Raw genomic sequence first — 22673 nt, 5'->3', positions numbered from 1 at the left:
CGAGGGGGACGACGGGGCCCCAGGCTGCCAAGGACTGAAGGGAGACCAGGGGCCTCCGGGGGCCGCAGGACTGCCAGGCATCGCTGGACTTCCAGGGGTCAAAGGTAACGGTTTCTCCACCCCCAGTGACAGGTCGCTAGGTTACCATACTGACAGGTTGCTAGGTTACCATACTGACAGGTTGCTAGGTTACCATACTGACAGGTTGCTAGGTTACCATACTGACAGGTTGCTAGGTTACAGGTTACTGAAAGAGTAACTTAACACCAAACCCAAATCTGTGCAAAGCCTGACATCTAGTGACATCATGCTACTGAAATTGCCATCTGCTATTGGCTGATCTTTGGTGCCAGGTGACATCACAGTGAGTTCTGCTGTCGGATCTTGAATAAAAAGTCAAACTGATTTAGATTCAGTTTGTGTACGTTAGGTAGCTAACCCCCCCCCCCACACCGAGAGAACCTTCAACAGACCGACCACCTGAACGTGTTTTACTGCAGGTTTGATAAGTCCACATCCACACCCCACTCAGACCACATCAAACCACCATCTGCACCCCCTGCACCCCCCTCTCCCCTCCCCATGTGATGATGTCCATCACCTGTTGTACTCTGTAGCAGGTGACATCATCACCTGCTGACCCTGTTGGCCCTGCTGGCCCTGCTGGCCCTGTTGGCCCTGTTGGCCCTGCTGGCCCTGCTGGCCCTGTTGGCCCTGCTGGCTCTGTTGGCCCTGCTGGCCCTGTTGGCCCTGCTGGCCCTGCTGGCCCTGCTGGCCCTGTTGGCCCTGCTGGCCCTGCTGGCCCTGTTGGCCCTGTTGGCCCTGCTGGCCCTGCTGGCACGGCTTGGAGCTCGCTGTGTATTCAGCCTGTTTCCTCTGTCCCAGGGGTGACATCACACATGACAGCTACCTAACGTACACAAACTAAATCTAAATCAATTTGGCTTCAATTACAGTTTTACTTTTTATTCAAGATCCGACAGCAGGACTCATTGTGAAGGAGGCGACACGACTGCTTTACAAGCTGAATAAAGGCAATAGGCAAAAACTAGGGCCAATACATTCTCATATTAAAAGGTAGCTGGGCCTGTAAAACGGCTTTAAGCACAGTGCAAATACCTTTCAGTCCATGCAGGCTTATATTCCCAGTTCATTCACAGTCCTTATAACAGTTAGGCCTGTTGTAGGCTTGTAGCCTATTATCATTCATCTCGTTTTGTATTTTTTCCCCTTTTGTAATAGTGATTCTCAATCTGTTGATTCAGTTTTTTTTAACAGTTAGACCTGTAAAGGCATATAGGCTTATTATCAGTTTTTTCCCTTTGTAACAGGGATAGCATTCACTTACTCGTTTTAGTGGGATGGCTGGGCCTGTATTCTTGGTTTGATGCTGGAGACTGCGACACGAAGATCATCTTCAACTCTGACGAGCCGTGATCTGTATTTGTTCTTGATAAATGTCAGTGAGGAAAATGTCTTCTCACATAGATAAGTAGATCCAAAAGGAATAAATATATCCACGGCAGCCTTCGATAGTCCTGGGTGTTCTGCAGCCACTGACAGCCAGAATTCCTCCAGTGTGCATGATGCAAAACCGGTCTGTAATGTGCGGTCAGAGGAGAGGTCCAAGAGCGCATCTCAAGTTCTGATGACAGGTGTTGGGCAGTGGAGGCGGGGAAAGGCTGGCGTATCCAGTCGTTTCTCTCTGGGGTGTCGTCTTTTGGGAAGTACCTGTTGAAACGGTCAAGCAGGCTTCTGAGGTGAGTAGCAATAACTCTTTTCATCGTTTGGATGCTTATGTCAGAATTGTCCATGAAGTCCTCGAGCTCAGGGAACATTTCCACGCCCTCCTCGACCGCTCCAGCTTCCTAACGCTGTAACCTTGTCAGAAAGCGTGAGGACCTTGGTGTTTGGGCCTTGGAGGGACACGTTTAGACGGTTCAGTTTATCAAATATGACTGCCAGATATGCAAGGCTAGAAACCCACTTGGGGTCAGTCAGGCGGTCAGCGAGGGGGGACCCGCCATCTGAGAGGAAGATACGGACCTCTTCACGCAGTTCAAATAATCTGGTTAACGCTTTCCCCCGCGAGCCGTCTGACCTCTGTGTGAAACAGGAGAGATTCGTGTTCCGATCCCGTTTCATGACAGAGTGTGGCGAGCGGTCCGGCTTTCACCGGGCGAGATCTGATGAAGTTCACAACTTTAATGGCTGTGTGGAGAACGTCGTGGAGTTGTTGCTAGCGAGGGCCTCTCTGTGAATAATGCAATGAGTGAATCTGACATGCGGCGCCACTTCCAAAACTTTAGCCTTTAGTCCCTTTGTTGTCCCCTGCATGGCTCCAGCTCCATCTGTACACACAGATACAATTTTCCCAATTTAGCCCCCCTCCTCGCGCATTTTACCGTCCAGTGTGTTAAAAATGTCTCGACCGGTACGAGTTCCCTCGAGTGTCGAGCGAAACAACACGTCCTCGTTCATTTTCCCCTCCTAGCCGTATCTTAAAAACAAGCGGCCGCGCTTCACTGGACACTTCCGTCGATTCGTCGACTCGCAGGAAAAATCTTCCACCGCTCTTCACTCAGTGAGCTGGACTTTTATGTTGTTTGCCGTGTCACCAGTGCGCCTCGCCACGGTGTCATTACACACTGGAACAGTCTCAGGCGTGCTTGCTGTTAGGGGTTAAGAGGCCAAAAGGTTAGGGTTAAGAGGCCAAAGGGTTAGAGTTAGGGTTAAGAGGCCAAAAGGTTAGAGTTAAGAGGCCAAAGGGTTAGGGTTAAGAGGCCAAAGGGTTAGGGTTAAGAGGCCAAAGGGTTAGGGTTAAGAGGCCAAAGGGTTAGGGTTAAGAGGCCAAAAGGTTAGGGTTAAGAGGCCAAAGGGTTAGGCTTAGGGTTTGAGCGTTGCAGTGGCTGCTGGGTGGATCAGGGTCATGAGGCTTTTTCCACTGAGCAGCTTGGTGTGCTGCTCCATATGAAGCTAGCAGGGCTCTGCCAGACTGCAGCTCACACACACACACACACACACACACACACACACACACACACAGACACACACACACACACACACACACACACACACACACACACACACAGACACACACACACACAGACACACATACACACACACACAGCCTACTGGCTACACAGCTCTCCCTCCTTATGATGATGTCTGTGTGTGTGTGTGTGTGTGTGTGTGTGTGTGTGTTTGTGTGTGTGTGTGTGTGTGTGTGTGTTTGTGTGTGTGTGTGTGTGTGTGTGTGTGTGTGTGTGTGTGTGCAGGTGAGTCTGGGGCTCCAGGGCTGATGGGTCTCCCAGGTCATCCGGGTTCTTCAGGCAGCACTGGTGTTGCCGGGTATCCTGGACCCAAAGGACTGACCGGAGCTCCGGGTCTGAAAGGGGAGAAAGGCAGAGTGTTCCCCCCCCCGCCTCACCCCCCGGCCCCCCAGGGGCCCCCGGGGGCCCCCGGCCTCCCCGGTCAGGCCGGATCCGCCGGGCCGCCAGGAGACGCCGGGCCTCAGGGGCCCAAAGGTGAGACGAGGGTTAAAGGTCAGCGGCACAGAGGGGAGGGGCCAGACGCTGAGGGGGAGGAGACAGATGAGGGGGGTGGGGGGGGGGGGGGGGGTGGAGCCAACAGCAAAAGGGATGGGCCTAATTTAATGAGGAGGGGCCACAGGGAAAGGGGAGGAGCCTGTAACGGTGATGTGTTTCAGGGAGGGCGGGGCCAGCCGGAGCTCCAGGTCGACCAGGAGCAGACGGACCGACTGGACCTCAAGGACAGACTGGAGACTCAGGACTGCAGGGGGAGACAGGAGTGATGGGGCCCCAGGGTGAGACTGGCACCTGTCTGTCTGCCTGTCTGTCTATCTGTCTGTCTCTCTGCCTGCCTGCCTGTCTGTCTCTCTGCCTGTCTGTCTCTCTGCCTGTCTGTCTCTCTGCCTGTCTGTCTGTGTTTTTGATGATGCGGTGTGGCGGTCTTGGTGTTGCAGGTGACCCGGGGCCGACCGGTGAGCCCGGCAGCCCCGGCCCAGGAGGGCTGAGCTCCGGCTTCCTGTTGGTGATGCACAGCCAATCAGAGACGGCGCCCGCCTGTCCGGACGACATGACGCCTCTGTGGAGCGGATTCAGCCTGCTGTACCTGGAGGGCCAGGAGAAGGCTCACACACAGGACCTGGGTACACACACACACACACACAGGACCTGGGTACACACACACACACACACACACAGGACCTGGGTACACACACACACACACACACACACACACAGGACCTGGGTACACACACACACACACACACACACACACAGGACCTGGGTACACACACACACACACACACACACAGGACCTGGGTACACACACACACACACACACACAGGACCTGGGTACACACACACACACACACACACACACACAGGACCTGGGTACACACACACACACACACACACACACACAGGACCTGGGTACACACACACACACACACACACAGGACCTGGGTACACACACACACACACACACACACAGGACCTGGGTACACACACTCTCACACACACATACCTGGGTACACACACACACACACACACACACAGGACCTGGGTACACACACACACACACACACACACACACACACACACACAGGACCTGGGTACACACACACACACACACACAGGACCTGGGTACACACACACACACACACACACACACAGGACCTGGGTACACACACACACACACACACACACACACACACACAGGACCTGGGTACACACACACACACACACACACACACACACACACACACACACACACACAGGACCTGGGTACACACACACACACACACACACACATACACAGGACCTGGGTACACACACACACACACACAGGACCTGGGTACACACACACACACACACACACACACAGGACCTGGGTACACACACACACACACACACACACACACAGGACCTGGGTACACACACACACACACACAGGACCTGGGTACACACACACACACACACACACACAGGACCTGGGTACACACACACACACACACACACACACACACAGGACCTGGGTACACACACACACACACACACACACACACAGGACCTGGGTACACACACACACACACACACACACACACAGGACCTGGGTACACACACACACACACACACACACACACAGGACCTGGGTACACACACACACACACACACACACACAGGACCTGGGTATACACACACACACACACAGGACCTGGGTACACACACACACACAGGACCTGGGTACACACACACACACACACACACACACACAGGACCTGGGTACACACACACACACACACACACACACACAGGACCTGGGTACACACACACACACACACACAGGACCTGGGTACACACACACACACACACACACATTTTAACAATTTATTTATGTCCACATAATCTTAAACTGCACCTATTACATTAACGATGGTAATTACAACGGGTTGTTTAGGTTATTAAAACAACAGTTGGCGTTCACCTGCACTTCACCTACGACCTGCCGCCATCATGCGCACACACACACACACACACACACACACACACACACACACACACACACACACACACACACACACTCACACACACACACACACACTCACACACACACTCACTCACACACACACACACACACAGTAGTTGTGGTCCTAACAGTAGAGCTTTGTGTTGCAGGCCAGGCCGGCTCCTGCATGCGTCTCTTCTCCACCATGCCGTTCTCCTACTGCAACATGGGAACCTGTTCCTACGCCAGCCGCAACGACAAATCCTATTGGCTGTCGACGACGGCGGCGGTTCCCAGCATGCCGCTGGGCGGAGCCGCCATCAGAGAACACATCAGCCGCTGTGTGGTGTGTGAAGCCCCCTCCCCCCCCATCGCCCTGCACAGCCAGGACTCCACCCAGCCGCCCTGCCCCCCCGCCTGGAGGAGCCTGTGGGTGGGATACTCCTTCCTCATGGTGGGTACTGCAGTACTGCTACAGTACTACGAATACTACTCCTTCCTCATGGTGGGTACTGCGGTACTGCTACAGTACTACGAATACTACTCCTTCCTCATGGTGGGTACTGCAGTACTGCTACAGTACTACGAATACTACTCCTTCCTCATGGTGGGTACTGCAGTACTGCTACAGTACTACGAATACTACTCCTTCCTCATGGTGGGTACTGCAGTAGGCAAGGCAAACTTTATTTATATAGCACATTTCATACACAAGGCAAATACAATGTGCTTCACATAAAACAGAAAAAATACATACATACACCACAACTATTTAAAATGACATTAAAAAAGAAAGAAAGAGATAAAATAGGTAAAACATAAATAAAATAAATAAATAACAATAAAGATAATACCACCCGTTCCACTGATCCACATACAGATGATTTAGCAGAAGGCCACAGAGAAAAGGAATGTTTCGAGCCGACTTTTAAAAGACCGGTCCCAGAGGACCTCAGAGGTCTGGGCGGCTCAGACCGGTCCCAGAGGACCTCAGAGGTCTGGGCGGCTCAGACCGGTCCCAGAGGACCTCAGAGGTCTGGGCGGCTCAGACCGGTCCCAGAGGACCTCAGAGGTCTGGGCGGCTCAGATCCTAAGAGCAGGTCAGAAATGTATTTTGGAGCGAAGCCATTTCGCACTTTATAGACAAGCAGCAGAATTTTAAAATCAGTTCTATTCTGTGGAACTCAGCAGCATTGTGAATCAGCTGTAACCGCCCAGATATAAAGCATGAAATAAGGGACCACAAACAGTATGATAATAATAATAGTAATAATAATAATAATCGCTAATAATAGTCACCATCATAGTAATAAAAAGAGGAAGGGGAAGAGGAAGCAAACGAAGAAGAGAAGAAGAAGAAGAGAAAATAAATAAATAAATAAATAAATGAAAAAAAAAAAAAAGAAAAAAAAAAAAAAAAGGCATAGAGAGGGGGCAGTGCCTGATCGGGGAATCGGAGAGGGTCTTTACTCTTGAGAGACAGGGAGTCAAGGTGAGCCCTAATACCCCAAAGATAATTACTTCAGTTTTGTCTTTCTTTAGCTGAAGAAAGTTTTGGCACATCCAGTCATTAATTTCCTCAATACACTGAATCAGAATCTACAGGACCAAAGTCACTTGAAGAAAGAGATATATAGAGCTGAATGTCATCTGCATAATTGTGGTAATGAATGCTATTTTTCTGTATGATATGTCCTAGTGGAAGCATGTAGAGGCTGAATAAAAGAGGGCCGAGGATTGATCCCTGTGGAACTCCACATGTCACACTGACCTTTTCAGAGACAAAGTCACCAATAGGCACAAAGTAGTTCCTCCTTTGCAGGTCTTGAACCAATTTATGGCTGGGCCAGAGAGTCCAACCCAGTTTTCTAGTCTATTTAATAATATTGTGTACTAGTAGTATTACTACAGTACTACGAATAATACTACTCCTTCCCCATGGTGAGTAATGCAGTACTGCTACAGTACTACAAATAATACCACTCCTTCCCCATGGTGAGTAATGCAGTACTACTACTCCTGCTACTATTAATAATACTACTCTTTCATCATGGTGGGTACTGTAGTAACATATACTGTAATATTTCTCCTCCCCCTCCTCATGGAGAATTCTACCAGCAGTAGTAATCCCCGTCCTGCTGTGTGTTGCAGCACACCGGTGCGGGTGACGAGGGCGGCGGCCAGTCTCTGACATCATCAGGAAGCTGCCTGAGGGACTTCAGGGCGCAGCCCTTCGTCGAGTGCCAGGGGCCCCGAGGAACCTGCCACTACTTCGCCAACATCTACAGCTTCTGGCTGACCAGGGTGGGCTCCTCCTCCTCCTCCTCCTCCTCCTCTTCTCCCACCACACTGACAGAGGAGAGGCAGCAGCGGCAGAACGTAGGGAGGTGCAACGTCTGCATGAAGGAGTGAGGAGCGACTCCTCCCGCTCCTGTAGAGTCAGAGTGGATAGAAAGGGCCAGCCTCCGTATGTTCTGTACTCGCTTGTAAGGAGAGAGCGTCACGCTAAACATCGTCTGGCAGTTTAACAGACAGCCTGGGAAAACATGACCGACGAGCTCTTACCAGTCTGTAGGATCCACATCCAAAGCACCAAGCAGCTTACTGTGCAACAGCTTCAACTTTTACAACTTACTCCCACATTTGTCTTCCATCAAAATACTTTGCTGTTTCAATCAATTCTAAAAGTCAGGATTCTGTTGAAATACAGGGCTGTTTTGGATCCCTTGTATGCTGAATTTAGCAGAAGCACCTAAATATTCGTAAAAGGTCCCACATCGTGTTTTCGAGGGAAGTTTGTTCGCCCATCATCAAGGCAGCATTAAACCAGGTTTCTGAATGCAGCTTGGCGTGACGTTCTCTCTGTAAGAGAGAATGGAGAACAGTGTGATGTTTAACTCTGTGTGGTCTAGATCTAACTGGGAGACCAGGTGACAGAGAGAGTGACCTTTAGTTTCCAGAAGTTAGTCCTGTTGTCATGGAAACGCCCCTTCCATCCACTCCATTGGGTCTGCAGGCAGTGAGCCCCGCCTCCCAGCCCCGCCCATATCCCAACAAGAACTGCACTGAAAATGCACACTGATTGGTCAGCTGAGAGGCAGCGAACACACGCCATTGGTCAGTCGGTACTTTTAAGGCGGGAACGAAGCGTCTGCTTTCCCGAGAGGCTGTGAATATATTTGACATTAACTTCTAAACTTGTTTTTATTCCAGTTTTATCCAGCGAACATACTCAAAGCTCCTTTTCTCCCTCAGCTGAACTGTTTCACTGCTTGTCAATAGTATAGTGATTTTTATTCCTGAAATTTGGCCGTTTTAACGTTCTTAATTCATGTGTTATGTTTCCAAGCTCGAATACTTTAATGTTGAGAGACAAAGAGCAGCCCCGAGGCCTGCAGGGACCTTGTCAGCTTTCATAATATTATAATATACTTTGCCAAATGGTAGACCTCAAACCAATTACTTATCTTTGTTTTATGTAAAAGAGGTGCTTCCTTATTCTCCACAGCAGTCTGTAGATACTGTGTTAAGGCATAGGAGAAAACAACAAGAATGAAACTGTTTGATTTGAGTAGATCACTGCTGTTATGTGAAAACCTTGTCTTTATCATTTTTTACATGTGTTGGAAGGTTTGGCCTGTGACCTCTTGACCCCAGGCAGTAGGATGCAAACTGACTAACCCTAACCCTCATCATCCTGAACGTACGACTGTTTCTAACTTCATAAAAAGATACAGAAGTGACACACGAATGTGTGTGACATGTGACATCTGCTGAATTAGACAAATGAACATGAAGAATTACCAAAGGACAGAACTAAGTTCCACTTCTCTTCATCTCCAAACCTGAGTTGGTTGTAACATGCAGTAAACAGCAATTACCAGCAGGGGGAGAACTCCATCAAAGCAACACAATAGAACACTCAAGTGTGTCGTCATTTTTCTGCCCAAATATAGAATTTCAGGATCATTGCCAAAAATCTACTGAATTGAGTCCAGATTAGAGGCTCCTCCAGTGTCCCAAAGCAGCAGCAGAGGGCGTACTTCACCAACACAACACAAATCAACTTGGCTAGGCAACAGCCTAGAGTTAAAAGAAAACTCCTCCCTAAAACACTTTAACTCTGTTTAAAAAAACAGCTGTTGGTGATGTACTTTGCATTGCTGGGTCCATTTTGTAGTTGTTTGTGTTTGTCTTATTCCTGTGAATAACTGGCCAAACGTAGATTATGTGATGATACTGAACATGAAGTGGGTACACCGCTAACATACAGTACATCACCTCATCACAAAATACCTGCTGGAATGCATTGAACATCACAGATTGATGATACTTAACAGTGTAAGAGTATCCAAGAGTGTATTTTTCTTTTAAACATCAGATTTTCCTGTTCCTGTGTAGCTGACTTGGAGCAGTAGAGTTGTAAAATGTTTGACATGAAGCTGACAAAACAAGCTGAAATATATTTATCAGACTGTCTGGCATCTCATGTGTGCATTCACACAGCAACTGAAAAACCTGATGTTTAACTGGTCTAGATCTGGTCTCCTCTAAGCAGAAACCAAATGGGATCTGGTTTGTCCTGTTCAAACAGCTGGCGGAAACCAGAAACATCAGGTGTCCTGTTGCTGTGTGAGGTGACATCCAGCTTGGATGTCAAAAAACATTAGAGCCAAACAATGGTTGTCATTGTAACAACCCTTCGATAAAATGACCTCATCCTTTTTTTAATTTTGTCTTTTCTGTGAAACATTCTCTCTTTAGATGTCAGCCGTTAAGCTTCAGACTAACCTCCTCTTTAACCCTGACTAACAGAACCAGAACTAGCTGCCAGCCTGCAGAACAATCCAGGTTCTGGTCCAGGTTCTGGTGTGTGTCCTGCAGTCTGACTGGTTTCATCTGTTTTCTGCCTCTGTGTCTTTTGGCTTACATTTTCTATGGTTTGTAAATATGTTTACACTGTTGAAAGAACAGGACTGCTTTATATTTTTACTGTAAATGTCAACAGAGTATTTATTTAGCCAGGAATTACTGTGGTGCTATTTTATTTTTATTTTTATTTTATTTTTTTGGTAAATGGTGAAACCATATAACCCCCGCAACCCCCACCACTAGATGAAAAATACCTCATCGCAAACATTTGTGTCCCACAGCAACCATTACGAGACCAAGACTGTGGTTATGAAACAGGAAGTACTCCTGGAAGGTAGGCTCTTTTTCAGTAACCAATAGAAAGCCAGACATCCATACAGACCGAACTGTGACACCCTGGTCCCCAACACCCTGAGTCCCTACACCCTGGTCCCCAACACCCTGAGTCCCAACACCCTGGTCCCCAACACCCTGAGTCCCAACACCCTGGTCCCCAACACCCTGAGTCCAAACACCCTGGTCCCCAACACCCTGAGTCCCAACACCCTGAGTCCAAACACCCTGGTCCCCAACACCCTGAGTCCCAACACCCTGAGTCCAAATACCCTGGTCCCCAACACACTGAGTCCCAACACCCTGAGTCCAAACACCCTGGTCCCCAACACCCTGAGTCCAAACACCCTGGTCCCCAACACCCTGAGTCCCAACACCCTGAGTCCAAACACCCTGGTCCCCAACACCCTGAGTCCCAACACCCTGGCCCCCAACACCCTAAGTCCCAACACCCTGAGTCCAAACACCCTGGTCCCCAACACCCTGAGTCCAAACACCCTGGTTCCAATAGTCCAAACATCCTGGTCCTCAACACCCTGAGTCTAAACACCCTGAGTCCCAACACCCTGGCCCCCAACACCCTGAGTCCCTACACCCTGGTCCCCAACACCCTGAGTCCCAACACCCTGGTCCCCAACACCCTGAGTCCCAACACCCTGAGTCCAAACACCCTGAGTCCCAACACCCTGAGTCCAAACACCCTGGTCCCCAACACCCTGAGTCCAAACACCCTGGTCCCCAACACCCTGAGTCCCAACACCCTGAGTCCCAACACCCTGGTCCCAAACACCCTGGTTCCCATAGTCCAAACATCCTGGTCCCCAACACCCTGAGTCTAAACACCCTGCGTCTCAACACCCTGAGTCCAAACACCCTGAGTCCCAACACCCTGGTCCTCAACACCCTGAGTCCAAACACCCTGGTCCCCAACACACTGAGTCCCAACACCCTGAGTCCCAACACCCTGGTCCCAAACACCCTGGTTCCCATAGTCCAAACATCCTGGTCCCCAACACCCTGAGTCTCAACACCCTGAGTCCAAACACCCTGGTCCCCAACACCCTGAGTCCCAACACCCTGGTCCCAAACACCCTGGTTCCCATAGTCCAAACATCCTGGTCCCCAACACCCTGAATCCCAACACCCTGAGTCCAAACATCCTAAGTCTCAACAAACTGCACCCTCCACCAATACACCCCCTAGTCTCTCGTGGTTAGCCTCAGAACTAGACCAAACACAGACACACACACACACACACACGCACACACAGATTTGGCCAGAGCAGGTGTGTTGTTGAATATGGTTTTGGAGATACTCAGATTAAACCTGGCAGGTTGAAGGATCAGCCTACAGTCCCTCTGAGTGATGGATGGAAGAAGTATTTCTCTAGCCGAGCCTTGTGCAGCAACACCAGAGAGAATATTGCTACCAACCAGTCAGTGGGGGTTGGGGGGGTACTCGAGTCACCATTTTCTTCCCTGTATTTAAAGCTGTCAGTGATATTTAATCCCTTTAGGAGAAGCCTTCTCACTAACACTCCTAAACCATTATATTCTATCTGGACTGAGAACACTTCAATAAAACGCATCAAATTTCCACTCAGCATGTCTGTGTCCTTACTAAAGAAACCAAAATCAGCTATTCCTTCTGTCATCGTCTCTGAAACAACACTAGGCATCTCCCAGTGGTGAACATTAAAACAGCAGAAAAATGAAATACCTCATCAAATACTGCATATTTAAATTACAGCTGTAGATAACATGACCAGAACATGTAGATTTGGATATGTGTGCATAGATAGTTGCCCACTGTGGAAGAGTCATATGTACAGAAAAAAAGACAATGAACATCGTTGTCTCATCACATCATTAGAACATATTAATAGCTGGAGGTAGCATACATACAGAAATGTGTCCAGAGATACAAACTGACTCATAATCATAAAATGGACTGAATGTCCAAGCTGTAACTGAATGTGTGGAACTGAATCAATGTGAAGCAGAACATGGAGCTCAGCAAACCTTCCCTGGATAAAGTTCAGGTTAGAAAAATAATAATGCTCTCCCAAAGCCAGAAACATCAAATCAAATTTATTTAAGGACAATTTAACACAGAAGTTTCACAATATATTTTCTACATCAAAGACAATAAAGACAACTAGAAAAGTTAATTTGTATGGATTAGCTGAAAGCAGCTGGAAGGCTTTAGCTTGAAAGGTTAAAAAGTTAAATCCGTTACAATCCATTTTAAAAAGATTTATAATTTGACCACCAGATGACAGTATTCACTCTCTGCCATTCATGTATGTGAGAAATATTAAAAATAAACGTATAAAGATCTCAAAGTTCAATACATCCACACATCTCGTAAAGTGCCTGAACATTTTAAAGTTGGATCAGGCAGAGAAAAGTAGAAGGTTTGTAGAAGTTGTCAAATCCAAATATTATTATTATTATCATTATTATTATTATTATTATTATTTAGAGAGAATAATAAAGAAATAGCAGGGATAACATTATTGTGTTGTACTGTCAGTGTGTGTGTGTGTGTGTGTGTGTGTGTGTGTGTGTGTGTGTGTGTGTGTGTGTGTGTGTGTGAATAAATTGTTGATGGCATGGAGACAAATCAGAAACAATATCTGTAACAACTTCTTTAGCTTCCATTTTATCATTTAATCATTTCAGAAAAAACACATTCCTGCCTCTGTAGGTTCAGAACTGGTGATGAACCAGAACCACAACAGTGAGACCTGGTGTGAGATATCAGATATTGTTGTTCAGTAAGTTTGATGAAAGCTATTAAAACCCTACTGCAGAACTTCAGAGGTGAGGTCAGTGAGGAAGATTCTTTTCTTTATTCCTGAAAACATATTTTGTTTTTACCCGACAGCAGAGAGAATATTTGACGCCAACAAGCCAGAAAACAGTCTTACTGTCCACAGATTCAGTTTCCCCTTCTCCATCACTGAAGCAGCTCCAGGTCCTGATTCATTAAACTCACTGTAGAAACAGCTGATGAGAAAGACTTACTACTGAATAAACTGTACACACTGCTTTCAACTAGAAGATGGACGATGGATCCTGATGAGATCTCCACGCCTCCTCTGACAAAATGACTCCTGACGTGGTAGTAAGTCTTAAGATGGTTCAGAAGTTTAATAAGAACCCATAATGTGCTTTACTAAGTATAGTTATTATTTGAAGACTTAACCACCAGTGATTTTGAAACACTGATTGATGAATTTCAAGTTGCAACATTCTTCCAAAATGGAGATACTGTGTTTTGGAATAAAACACCTTAAATTCTCCTCATTGTAGCGAGAGGAGGTGCTGCTCTCATTTCTCCTCCTTGTGGGGCTGGGGGAGGGGGAGGAGGTGCTCCTTGTGGGGCTGGGGGAGGGGGAGGAGGTGCTCCTTGTGGGGCTGGGGGAGGGCCAGGGGGTGTTTGTTGTCTCCTCTGTCATGCCAGCAGACGTCCAGCAGAGGGTAGACTTTCCCCTGGAGCTCCAGCCTGAAGCTGTAGACGAGCCCCAGCTCATCAGGACTGTCAGCGTTATAGAAGGTCAGCGCCCCACCCTCGTAGTCCAGGAAGACGCCCACCCGGCGGGGCGGGGCCGAGACCGGCAGGACCACCCGGGGCGAGGTGAAGGCTTCGTAGACCCGCCCCTCCCTCAGTCCGATCAGCCAAACGCCACTCTCTGGGTTCTTGGCCAGCTTGGCCTTTCGATTGGTTGTTCCTTTGATCAGACCCAGTCGCCATTTTGGTTTGTCGCCAACCTCCACCTGGACAGCCAGAACCAGAACCAGAACCACTGTGATTCTCTAAGTACCTGAAAGCCCTGACACACAGTGGTAACAGCAACACAAAGTGAAAATTTTGCACTTGGCACTTTTTCACAAATATATCTTTGCTCCTTCTTGAACATCCATTGCATCTGACACCATTTATCCTTTTACTAATCTTTCCCAGTCTCTACTGTAACCTGCGTTAGCGTCCAGCTGTAGGACCACTAACCTCCCAGTAGTGTTTCCCAGAGGAGAAGCCTCGGTTGGCCAGGACACAGTAGCTGTAACTGAACCTCTCTGGGTTGTTGGGGAGCCTCCGGAGAAGGACCCCACATCCCACCACCGTGTCCCCATGGCGGAGCTCCAGCATCGGGTGGGCGGTCAGAGGGTCCAGCCTCAGCAGCTCTGGAGCTGGAGAAGGAAGAAACACAATCACCAGGCTGGGAAACTACCACCAGACACCAGATAAGTACTGGGAAACTACCACTAGAGACCAGTTAAGTACTGGGAAATGACTACCATACACCAGACAAATGTGCTGGTAAATGTTAGTCTGTGTCTGGTTTGTTAGTCTGCTCTACAGGTAACTAACAGACAGGCAGACAGACAGACAAGTAGATAGAAGAGTAGACAGACAGACAGGTAGACAGGCAGACAGGTAGGCAGGCAGACAGGTGTACCAGGGAGGACTTGGCGTTGCAGTCTCCTCCACACGGTGAGTTTGATGTCACTGTGGTTAAAACCTGGTTTGAAGTTCACAGAGCTGAACATCCTCTCCTCCCTCTGCTGCAGCTCCTGGCTCTCTCTGAACCTGAGAGAGAGAGAGGGAGAGAGAGAGAGAGAGAGAGAAACAGAGAGAGAGAGAGAGAGAGAGAGAGAGAGAGAGACCATCGTGACTGAGAAAAAACTGAGAAAATCCTTGACAAGATACAGACTTAGTGAACACAGCCTGGCTGTAGAAACAGACCTGGCAACCCAGAGAGGAGCGGCTGTGTTCACTCTGCTGAGGAAGAGGAGGAGACAGAGCTGACCTTCCTCTCACACTGTGCAAACTCTGCAGGAATCAGAGATCTCTACCTCCACAAATTCAAATCAATATACACAGATTTTGAAAACCTCCCATCAAATGAAAAAAAAAGTTTGCCTCTACTGCAGCCAAATATCTCAGCCTGTCTCTGTCTGACAGGAGACACACTGACACTGTCACATATTTAGAGAAATTGATCGATTGTTAATTAATTGTTGTATATTTGTTGACATATCAGTTGTACATTTAAGTTTGATTACTGTTAATTGAATTTGTTGACTTTGCTTTGGCAATATGTACTTTTGTATTTCATGCCAATAAAGCACCTTGAATTGAATTGAATTGAATTGAATTGAATTGAGAGAGAGACAGAGAGAGGGAGAGAGAGAGAGAGAGACAGGAGACAGAGAGAGGGAGAGAGAGAGAGAGAGGGAGAGAGAGGGGGAGAGACAGAGAGAGGGAGAGACAGAGAGAGAGAGAGAGAGAGAGAGAGACAGAGAGAGGGAGAGAGAGAGAGAGAGAGAGACAGAGAGAGGGAGAGAGAGAGAGAGATCAGTAAATGAGGGATCAGCACATGACAAATGTTCCTGGTCTTCGCTGGATAAGCAAATGACAAAATAGAGGAGAATAGAGATATTACCTTGGAGCGATCGAGCCATACTTCTATGGAGAGAGAGAGAGAGAGAGAGAGGAAATGTGATTACTTCATGGTTAGTTAATATCTGGACTACCATGAAGTCTAATTAAATTAGGCTAAACTAGATCAGACTGATTTAAATTAGACTAAAATAAACTACAGTAAACTAACAGAGCAGCAACTTACTAAACTAAACTAAACTAAACTAAACTAAACTAAACTAAACTGCATTACTGTGCTTTGAGCCAGTCAGCACCATGGACCGTGATCGGCAGAACAGCGGCAGATCAGTCTGGAAGGCCGTTCAGCCGATCACTTCGTCCCGTCATTTTGTCCCGTCATTTCGTCCCGTCCCTTCGTCCCGTCATTTCGTCCCGTCCCTTTGTCCCGTCCCTTTGTCCCGTCCCTTTGTCCCGTCCCTTTGTCCCGTCCCTTTGTCCCGTCATTTCTTCCCGTCCCTTCGTCCCGTCCCTTCGTCCCGTCCCTTCGTCCCGTCCCTTTGTCCCGTCACTAGCCCGATCCTCGCTGAGTTTGATTTGAAATGATCCTTCCTCACTGAATATCGTGTTCAATGTTTGGTTTACTGGAATAACTATGGGTCAGTTAGTATGTGAATCATGGTTTATGGAGCTAGATATTTTTATATTTATTGACAAAATTGCATTTAATTTACCTGGATATTGGATTAACGGAATATTGTGTTTAAAAATGATTTATTGTAATATGATTCCAGTGGCCTTATTCCAGTGTATTAACCTGTGGAAAAGTATTAAGTACACAATATTACTCTGTAGGTAATGATGTAAATCTTCTTAATACACACCATTGGAATGGATTCATTAACAGTGTGGTTAGAGTTCAGTTTCGATACCATCATGAAGTCGAGGTGCTGAACTAAACTTTACTAAACTAGACAAGACTAGATCAGACCGGACCAGAGTAAACTGTAGATACCATGATGAAGTCCAGGTGGCCCTCGTTGCTGAGGTTCTGCAGGGTGCTCTGGGCGTCCTGCAGGCGGGTCAGGTTGTGGTTCAGTTGGTCAGTCTGGTTCTGGAGGGAGGAGATGAGGGCGGCGGCCGAACTCTCCACCCGCTGCATAAACCCCGCCTCCTCCAACTCCAGGCAGCGCCGCAGATCGCCAAACTCCTTCCGCACCACCCACTTCAGCACGTCAGACTCGTTCTGATTGGACAGAGAGCAGCGGTGAGCCTCGCCCTGTCGCCCCCTAGTGGCCGGATTCAAAGCTCAGCGAGACCGGCTCGGTGTCTCCATGGGGAGGCCGCCTCCGTCCAGACACATCCGAGGTGATGTCAGACAGGATGATGCATGCTGGGACTTTCTTTTGGTATGTAAAAAAAGACACTGATTGGCCTAATGGAGGCTCATTAATTAAAGGTGAAGTTTGAGACTTTGAAAGGCCATGATGCTACACCGCTGCTCTGACTTTTTAAACTTGGAGGGACGATCTTGTTACTGATGTAGTATGATGTTTGTGAATATGTATCTTTTATTTTTTTATCTTTTGTGTGTTAGCACCTTGGTCCGTGAGGAATGACATTTCGTTCAGCCGTATACTATGTATGTGGATGAATGACAATAAGCTTGAACTTGAACTTGAACTTGAACTTGAACTTGAACTTGAACTTGATTGGTCCAATGGACGCCTACATCATTCCTGTTGGACGACATGTTTCACTTGTTTTGTATTTGTCAATGAAATGGATTCATTATATGGGATTTCCCCATGTATTATTATTATTATTATCATTATTATCATTATTATTATTATTAAATGTGAGATACATTAGGTCTGTGAGGTATTCAGGTTCCAGACTGAAGTGACCTACAGTGATCCTGGATTTGTTGTAGGCCATTTTGCAGATCTGATCCTCCAGTTTACGTTTCTGGGTCTGGAACTCAGTCATCAGACAGGAGATATCCTCCTGAAGACAGACAGGCAGCAAGACAGACAGACAGGCAGGAAGACAGGATGAGGAATGTTCCGAGTGTATTAATTATTCTGTAAGAGTCTTTTCAGCAGGTCCATCATAAACAGCTCCACATCCAAACAAACCATTTACAGATTGTGGTTAGTCGTCACATACTCTTATTCATTATAGCTGATGCACATAGTTATATTCTGAGGAAATAAAATTGAAAGTAAACACAGATGAGTACAGCATGTTCCTGTAAATTTCCTGATGCCTCAGGGATAATATCTGCAGCCGTGTTCCTCAGCTGAACCTTTGACACAAAATGGAGAACTGGTAGTAAAAGTGTCTGGTCAGGGTCAGCGGGCCTTTGACTCGCTCCAGGCCCAGATGAGCTGTAGCAGGACCAGGTCTTCACTCTCCTGCTTCTCTAACCTCTAGACCAGCAGCCAGTCTGTTGCTCTTGTTGTTGTTCCGTTGATAGAAACTGGGACGAGAACTTGAGCCCCCCAGGTCTTTATCGCACTGTGGCGGCGGTTTGGTGATATGATGTAAACTTTCTGAAGTGGCAGCTAGCCGGCTAACAGCTCCTTATCTGCACTCTGTCAACAGTATGAAACTGCTCTCCGTTTACTCAGCCTGCAGCCACATCTGATCTGGACCGACAGAAACCAGATTCTGATGTGGTCAGTAGGTAGAGCAAGGCACTAACACTAGCTGGATCCCTCTGGGACTCCCATACTGATGGTGTAGCAGGTTTTGTTGTGTTTCATGTGGTTTGTGTTTTGAGGAGATGAACTGTTAGGAGCAAAGACCAGGACTGTTGAATCTGATCTCACACTTTCTCTGTTGAAACGGACATGATGTGTGTCACAAAGAGTTTAAGCTCTTGGGGCCAGTTGCATAAAGATAGACCTGGTCTTAGACTTAAATATGACTTCAAATATGACGTCAAACTTGCTATAGACATTTATATTTACCTGTTCCTACTATTTCTTGATTGTTGTAGATCTCTAACAGCTTGTTTCACTCTCTAAAGACTCGCTCTCTTCTTCAGACTCTTCCCAAAAATCAAAGATTTGGCATCTTGTCTGAAACAGCTTCAGTGTTTAAACTTCCCACTCTGACAGCTAGGCCGACTCGTTGCCATAACAACAAAGTTCTTAACTCAAGATTAGCCGGGGAAGGTGACTAACTCTCCTACATTTAATAAGTCAGTTGTAATATTTAAGTAACAGCCAGTCTTAATTAGACTAGTCCAACCTGAGAATCTAAGACCAGTCAAAGGCTTAGACTGGTCTTATACTAGCTTTATGCAACTGGCCCCTGGTTAGTTTCCAGTTAGGCTTCAGTGTCATGACCTCTGACCCTCCCAGGGCAGCTCATTTGAATAATTCATGCTAGAGCACTGACAGGCACACCCCCTCCTCTCTTCCCTGGGAGAGTTTCTGTTTCCATCAGCAGGGATCCATTAGATTAGCATTAACGCTGTGAAACGAGGCCCTGGCTGGTAATAAGTGCTTCTCCATAGCAGGGCCGAACGAGGCCTCGTCAGCAACATTTTTACCTTTTAGTCATTTAGCTAATGCTCTTATCCAGACATCACTCAGTAGCTCTCTAAACAGCAGTCTGTGATGGTTTCAGTCCCTCAGTGCGAACAGACTTGATCTTTAGAATCAGCAGATTGATATCAACAATCTGTGTTTTATCGTGTGTTGTAACCATGGTGATGGGCTGAAGTTGCAGAGAAACAGGAAATAGGAAGAAGATGAGATTAATTAAGCCTCATGTGGATCTGGTAATGTTTTAACAAAAAATTCCTCTAAACTCTAATTCTGCAGTCTTTCTATTCCAAACAGCCGGACTGGGCAAATCCCACATCCTGACCTGTGGGCCAGATGGGACTTCAACCTACTTCCTGAACTATTTACATCTGACACAATGTCTGAAGTCACAGTGAAACCACCAACTAAACAAGCATCAAGTCTGGTTGGGGTTGGGATTTGAACCCACGCCTCCATTCAGAGAGCTGAAACCCTGGCACCTCAGATGATTCAGTGTCCTGACTGTGTGTGTGTGTGTGTGTGTGTGTGTGTGTGTGTGTGGGGAAAACACATCTGTGGTGCAGCTGTTGTCCCTATGGTTTGTCTTTCCAGACATCCTGCAGAGACCGAGCAGGCTGACACAGAGGATTAGACGGAGCTGGAGGAGCTCAGGGAGGAGATGCTGCACCTTCATGCGGCTGTAGACGGAGCTGACGGGGGTGATCTTGTGTCCGCGGTGCGCCCCGATGCTCCCGCACAGCCCGCAGATCACCGTCCGCTCGTCCTCACAGTACAGGCTGAGCGGGTTGTGGTGCTGGGGACAGGACTCCGGCTGGGCCCGCCCCGACACGCTCACATCCTGACGGGACGCATTCAACAATACACAAAGTTTTAATCTTTTAAATCGCTTCTTAAAACTTTTTCTTTACTTGTTTTAATTAAAGAGTATGATGTTTTGATTTAAGAGAATGATGTTTGCTTTTATTTGATTGTTAAAGGAGTAAGTAAAAAAAATGCTATATCATAAAGCTTATTACTATCATTATTATTATTACACGGCTTTGTTTCTCGATTCTGACCGTCGCTATGGACGCAGTTCTGATCATAGCTTCTGGAGGACCACATCCAATCATATCAATCCGCAGAAAGAAGTCCGGTAAATTTAACGGTTAATTTAAATTTAACAACGTCAGCTCATTCGCGACGTCCTGTGGCAAAACAACGTTTCATTGTGAAATAATGACCTCTTCAGGGTGATGCAGGACCCCAACGCGGTGGGGTTTATTTCGCAATAATAACCCGCTCGCTGTACATTATCCCTTACTTATTACATTACATTATTATCATAATGTTAAAAACCAATGTGTTTTAATAGCCTTCATCAGGGCTACAGAATTGCATAATAACATGACATCCAAGATGGCCATCTTAGCACCCACAGACTAGATACACCAGTATTATTATATTACATTATATATTATATTATTATATAGTACTATTTATTGATATCACTGATGAGGTGGCCGTCATGGTCTCACGCCCCCTGGTGTCCACAGTGTGCTGACAGATGTTTGGTTTTACCTGCAGAGCCTCTATGATCCGGGCCAGGCTGACGTTAGGAGGAGGACTGTCTCCATCTACAGCACAGCGACACACCGGACACTGCAGCTGACCCAGCAGGTCCATGGTCATGGAACGCACACAGCACCTGGGACGGGACGGGGTGGGGCGGGGCGGGGCGGGGCGGGACGGGACGGGACGGGACGGGGCGGGACGGGACGGGGCGGGGCGGGACGGGACGGGACGGGACGGGACAGGAAAGGATGGCACAGGATGGCAGGGGACAGAACATGACAGGGTTAATCTAACTAATTTAGGGTTAGTTTAGGTTTACCTGCAGGAGGGTCCAAACCACATCGGACGTTCACCAAACCCCTCTAGTTACAGGACATATAGGTCATATAAGACAGACAGACAGACAGACAGACAGACAGACAGACAGACAGACAGACAGACAGTTATATGGAGTTATATGCACATACCTACAGTAGGAGTGTCCACACTGTAGCATCAGTGGCTCAGTGAAAGTGTCCAGGCAGACTGGACACCTGAGCTGGTCTTCCAGAGACTGCAGGCTCTGTCGACGCTCCATTTCCTCACTGCTCCTCAACACAGGGACCAGCACCCAAAGGACCAGCACTCAAAGGACCAGCAGTCAAAGGACCAGCACTCAAAGGACCAGCACTCACAGGACCAGCACTCAAAGGACCAGCACTCACAGGACCAGCACCCAAAGGACCAGCACTCACAGGACCAGCACTCAAAGGACCACCACTCAGAGGACCAGCACCCAAAGGACCAGCACTCAAAGGACCAGCACTCAAAGGACCAGCACTCAAAGGACCAGCACTCAAAGGACCAACAGTCAAAGGACCAGCACTCAAAGGACCAGCACTCAAAGGACCAGCACTCACAGGACCAGCACTCAAAGGACCAGCACTCACAGGACCAGCACCCAAAGGACCAGCACTCACAGGACCAGCACTCAAAGGACCAGCACTCAGAGGACCAGCACCCAAAGGACCAGCACTCAAAGGACCAGCACCCAAAGGACCAGCACTCACAGGACCAGCACTCACAGGACCGGAGCACCTGAAGATGGCTCTCAAGGAACAATATTCTGGAGAATATCAGTCCAGTTGATTTGACTTTATTTCAGTTTGACTCTCACTACAGAATTAGAGGTGATGGAAGATGATCAGGTCGACAACAGAAGGCTGGCCAGCTGCCATGACTGAGAACCCTGTAATGCAAGTCCAGCAGTAGCAGTAGTAGTAGTAGTAGCAGCACTTGTAGCAGTAGTAGTAGTAGTAGTAGTAGTAGTAGCAGTAGCAGTAGCAGTAGTAGCAGTAATAATAATAATAATAACCTTTATTTGTATAGCACCTTTCATACACGACATGCAGCTCAAAGTGCTTTACATCAATAGAAGGCAGATAAAAGACAGAT

At 47.6% G+C, this 22673-nt stretch overlaps 2 protein-coding genes across 2 annotated transcripts in view; one reads left to right on the top strand and one right to left on the bottom strand.

Annotated features, from left to right (window-relative positions):
- The window catches only part of col4a4 (collagen, type IV, alpha 4), a 44968-nt gene extending 34166 nt beyond the window's left edge, over positions 1 to 10802 (top strand). The window contains exons 25-30 of the mRNA XM_071533554.1: positions 1 to 104; positions 3279 to 3527; positions 3710 to 3826; positions 3986 to 4171; positions 5703 to 5986; positions 7684 to 10802. The exon at positions 1 to 104 is cut by the window's left edge and continues 52 nt beyond it. Coding sequence (XP_071389655.1) covers positions 1 to 104; positions 3279 to 3527; positions 3710 to 3826; positions 3986 to 4171; positions 5703 to 5986; positions 7684 to 7944 — 1201 coding nt within the window. The 3' untranslated portion in view covers positions 7945 to 10802. The remainder of the gene's footprint in view (positions 105 to 3278; positions 3528 to 3709; positions 3827 to 3985; positions 4172 to 5702; positions 5987 to 7683) is intronic.
- Positions 10803 to 14072: 3270 nt separating this feature from the next.
- LOC139656071 (E3 ubiquitin-protein ligase TRIM50-like) lies at positions 14073 to 21816 on the bottom strand. The gene is made up of 9 exons (XM_071533558.1): positions 21707 to 21816; positions 21246 to 21372; positions 20353 to 20523; positions 18037 to 18132; positions 17141 to 17371; positions 16190 to 16212; positions 15203 to 15333; positions 14752 to 14933; positions 14073 to 14519 (listed from the first exon to the last, which is right to left on the bottom strand). The coding sequence occupies exons 1-9, from the start codon at positions 21814 to 21816 to the stop codon at positions 14073 to 14075; spliced, it is 1518 nt and encodes a 505-aa protein (XP_071389659.1).
- Between the last annotated feature and the right edge of the window lie 857 nt (positions 21817 to 22673).

The sequence above is a fragment of the Centroberyx affinis genome, unplaced genomic scaffold, assembly GCF_046629955.1.
Source record: "Centroberyx affinis isolate AG114_WGS23_722 - 3 ecotype Tasmania unplaced genomic scaffold, CSIRO-AGI_Caff_v1 ptg002378l_1, whole genome shotgun sequence".
Lineage (NCBI taxonomy): Eukaryota > Metazoa > Chordata > Actinopteri > Beryciformes > Berycidae > Centroberyx > Centroberyx affinis.
The sequence above is the reverse complement of the archived record's forward strand: the minus strand, read 5'-3'. Positions and strand labels throughout refer to the sequence as shown.

What these genes read in the sequence shown, in the direction of transcription:
- LOC139656071 (XM_071533558.1), bottom strand. Translation starts at nt 21,816, where the DNA reads ATGGAGCGTCGACAGAGCCTGCAGTCTCTGGAAGACCAGCTCAGGTGT. An exon ending in GGATCATAGAGGCTCTGCAG is followed by an intron (nt 20,524 to 21,245) that starts GTAAAACCAAAC and finishes GCGTCCCGTCAG; the next exon opens with GATGTGAGCGTGTCGGGGCG. An exon ending in GCCACCTGGACTTCATCATG is followed by an intron (nt 16,213 to 17,140) that starts GTATCTACAGTT and finishes CTCTCTCCATAG; the next exon opens with AAGTATGGCTCGATCGCTCC.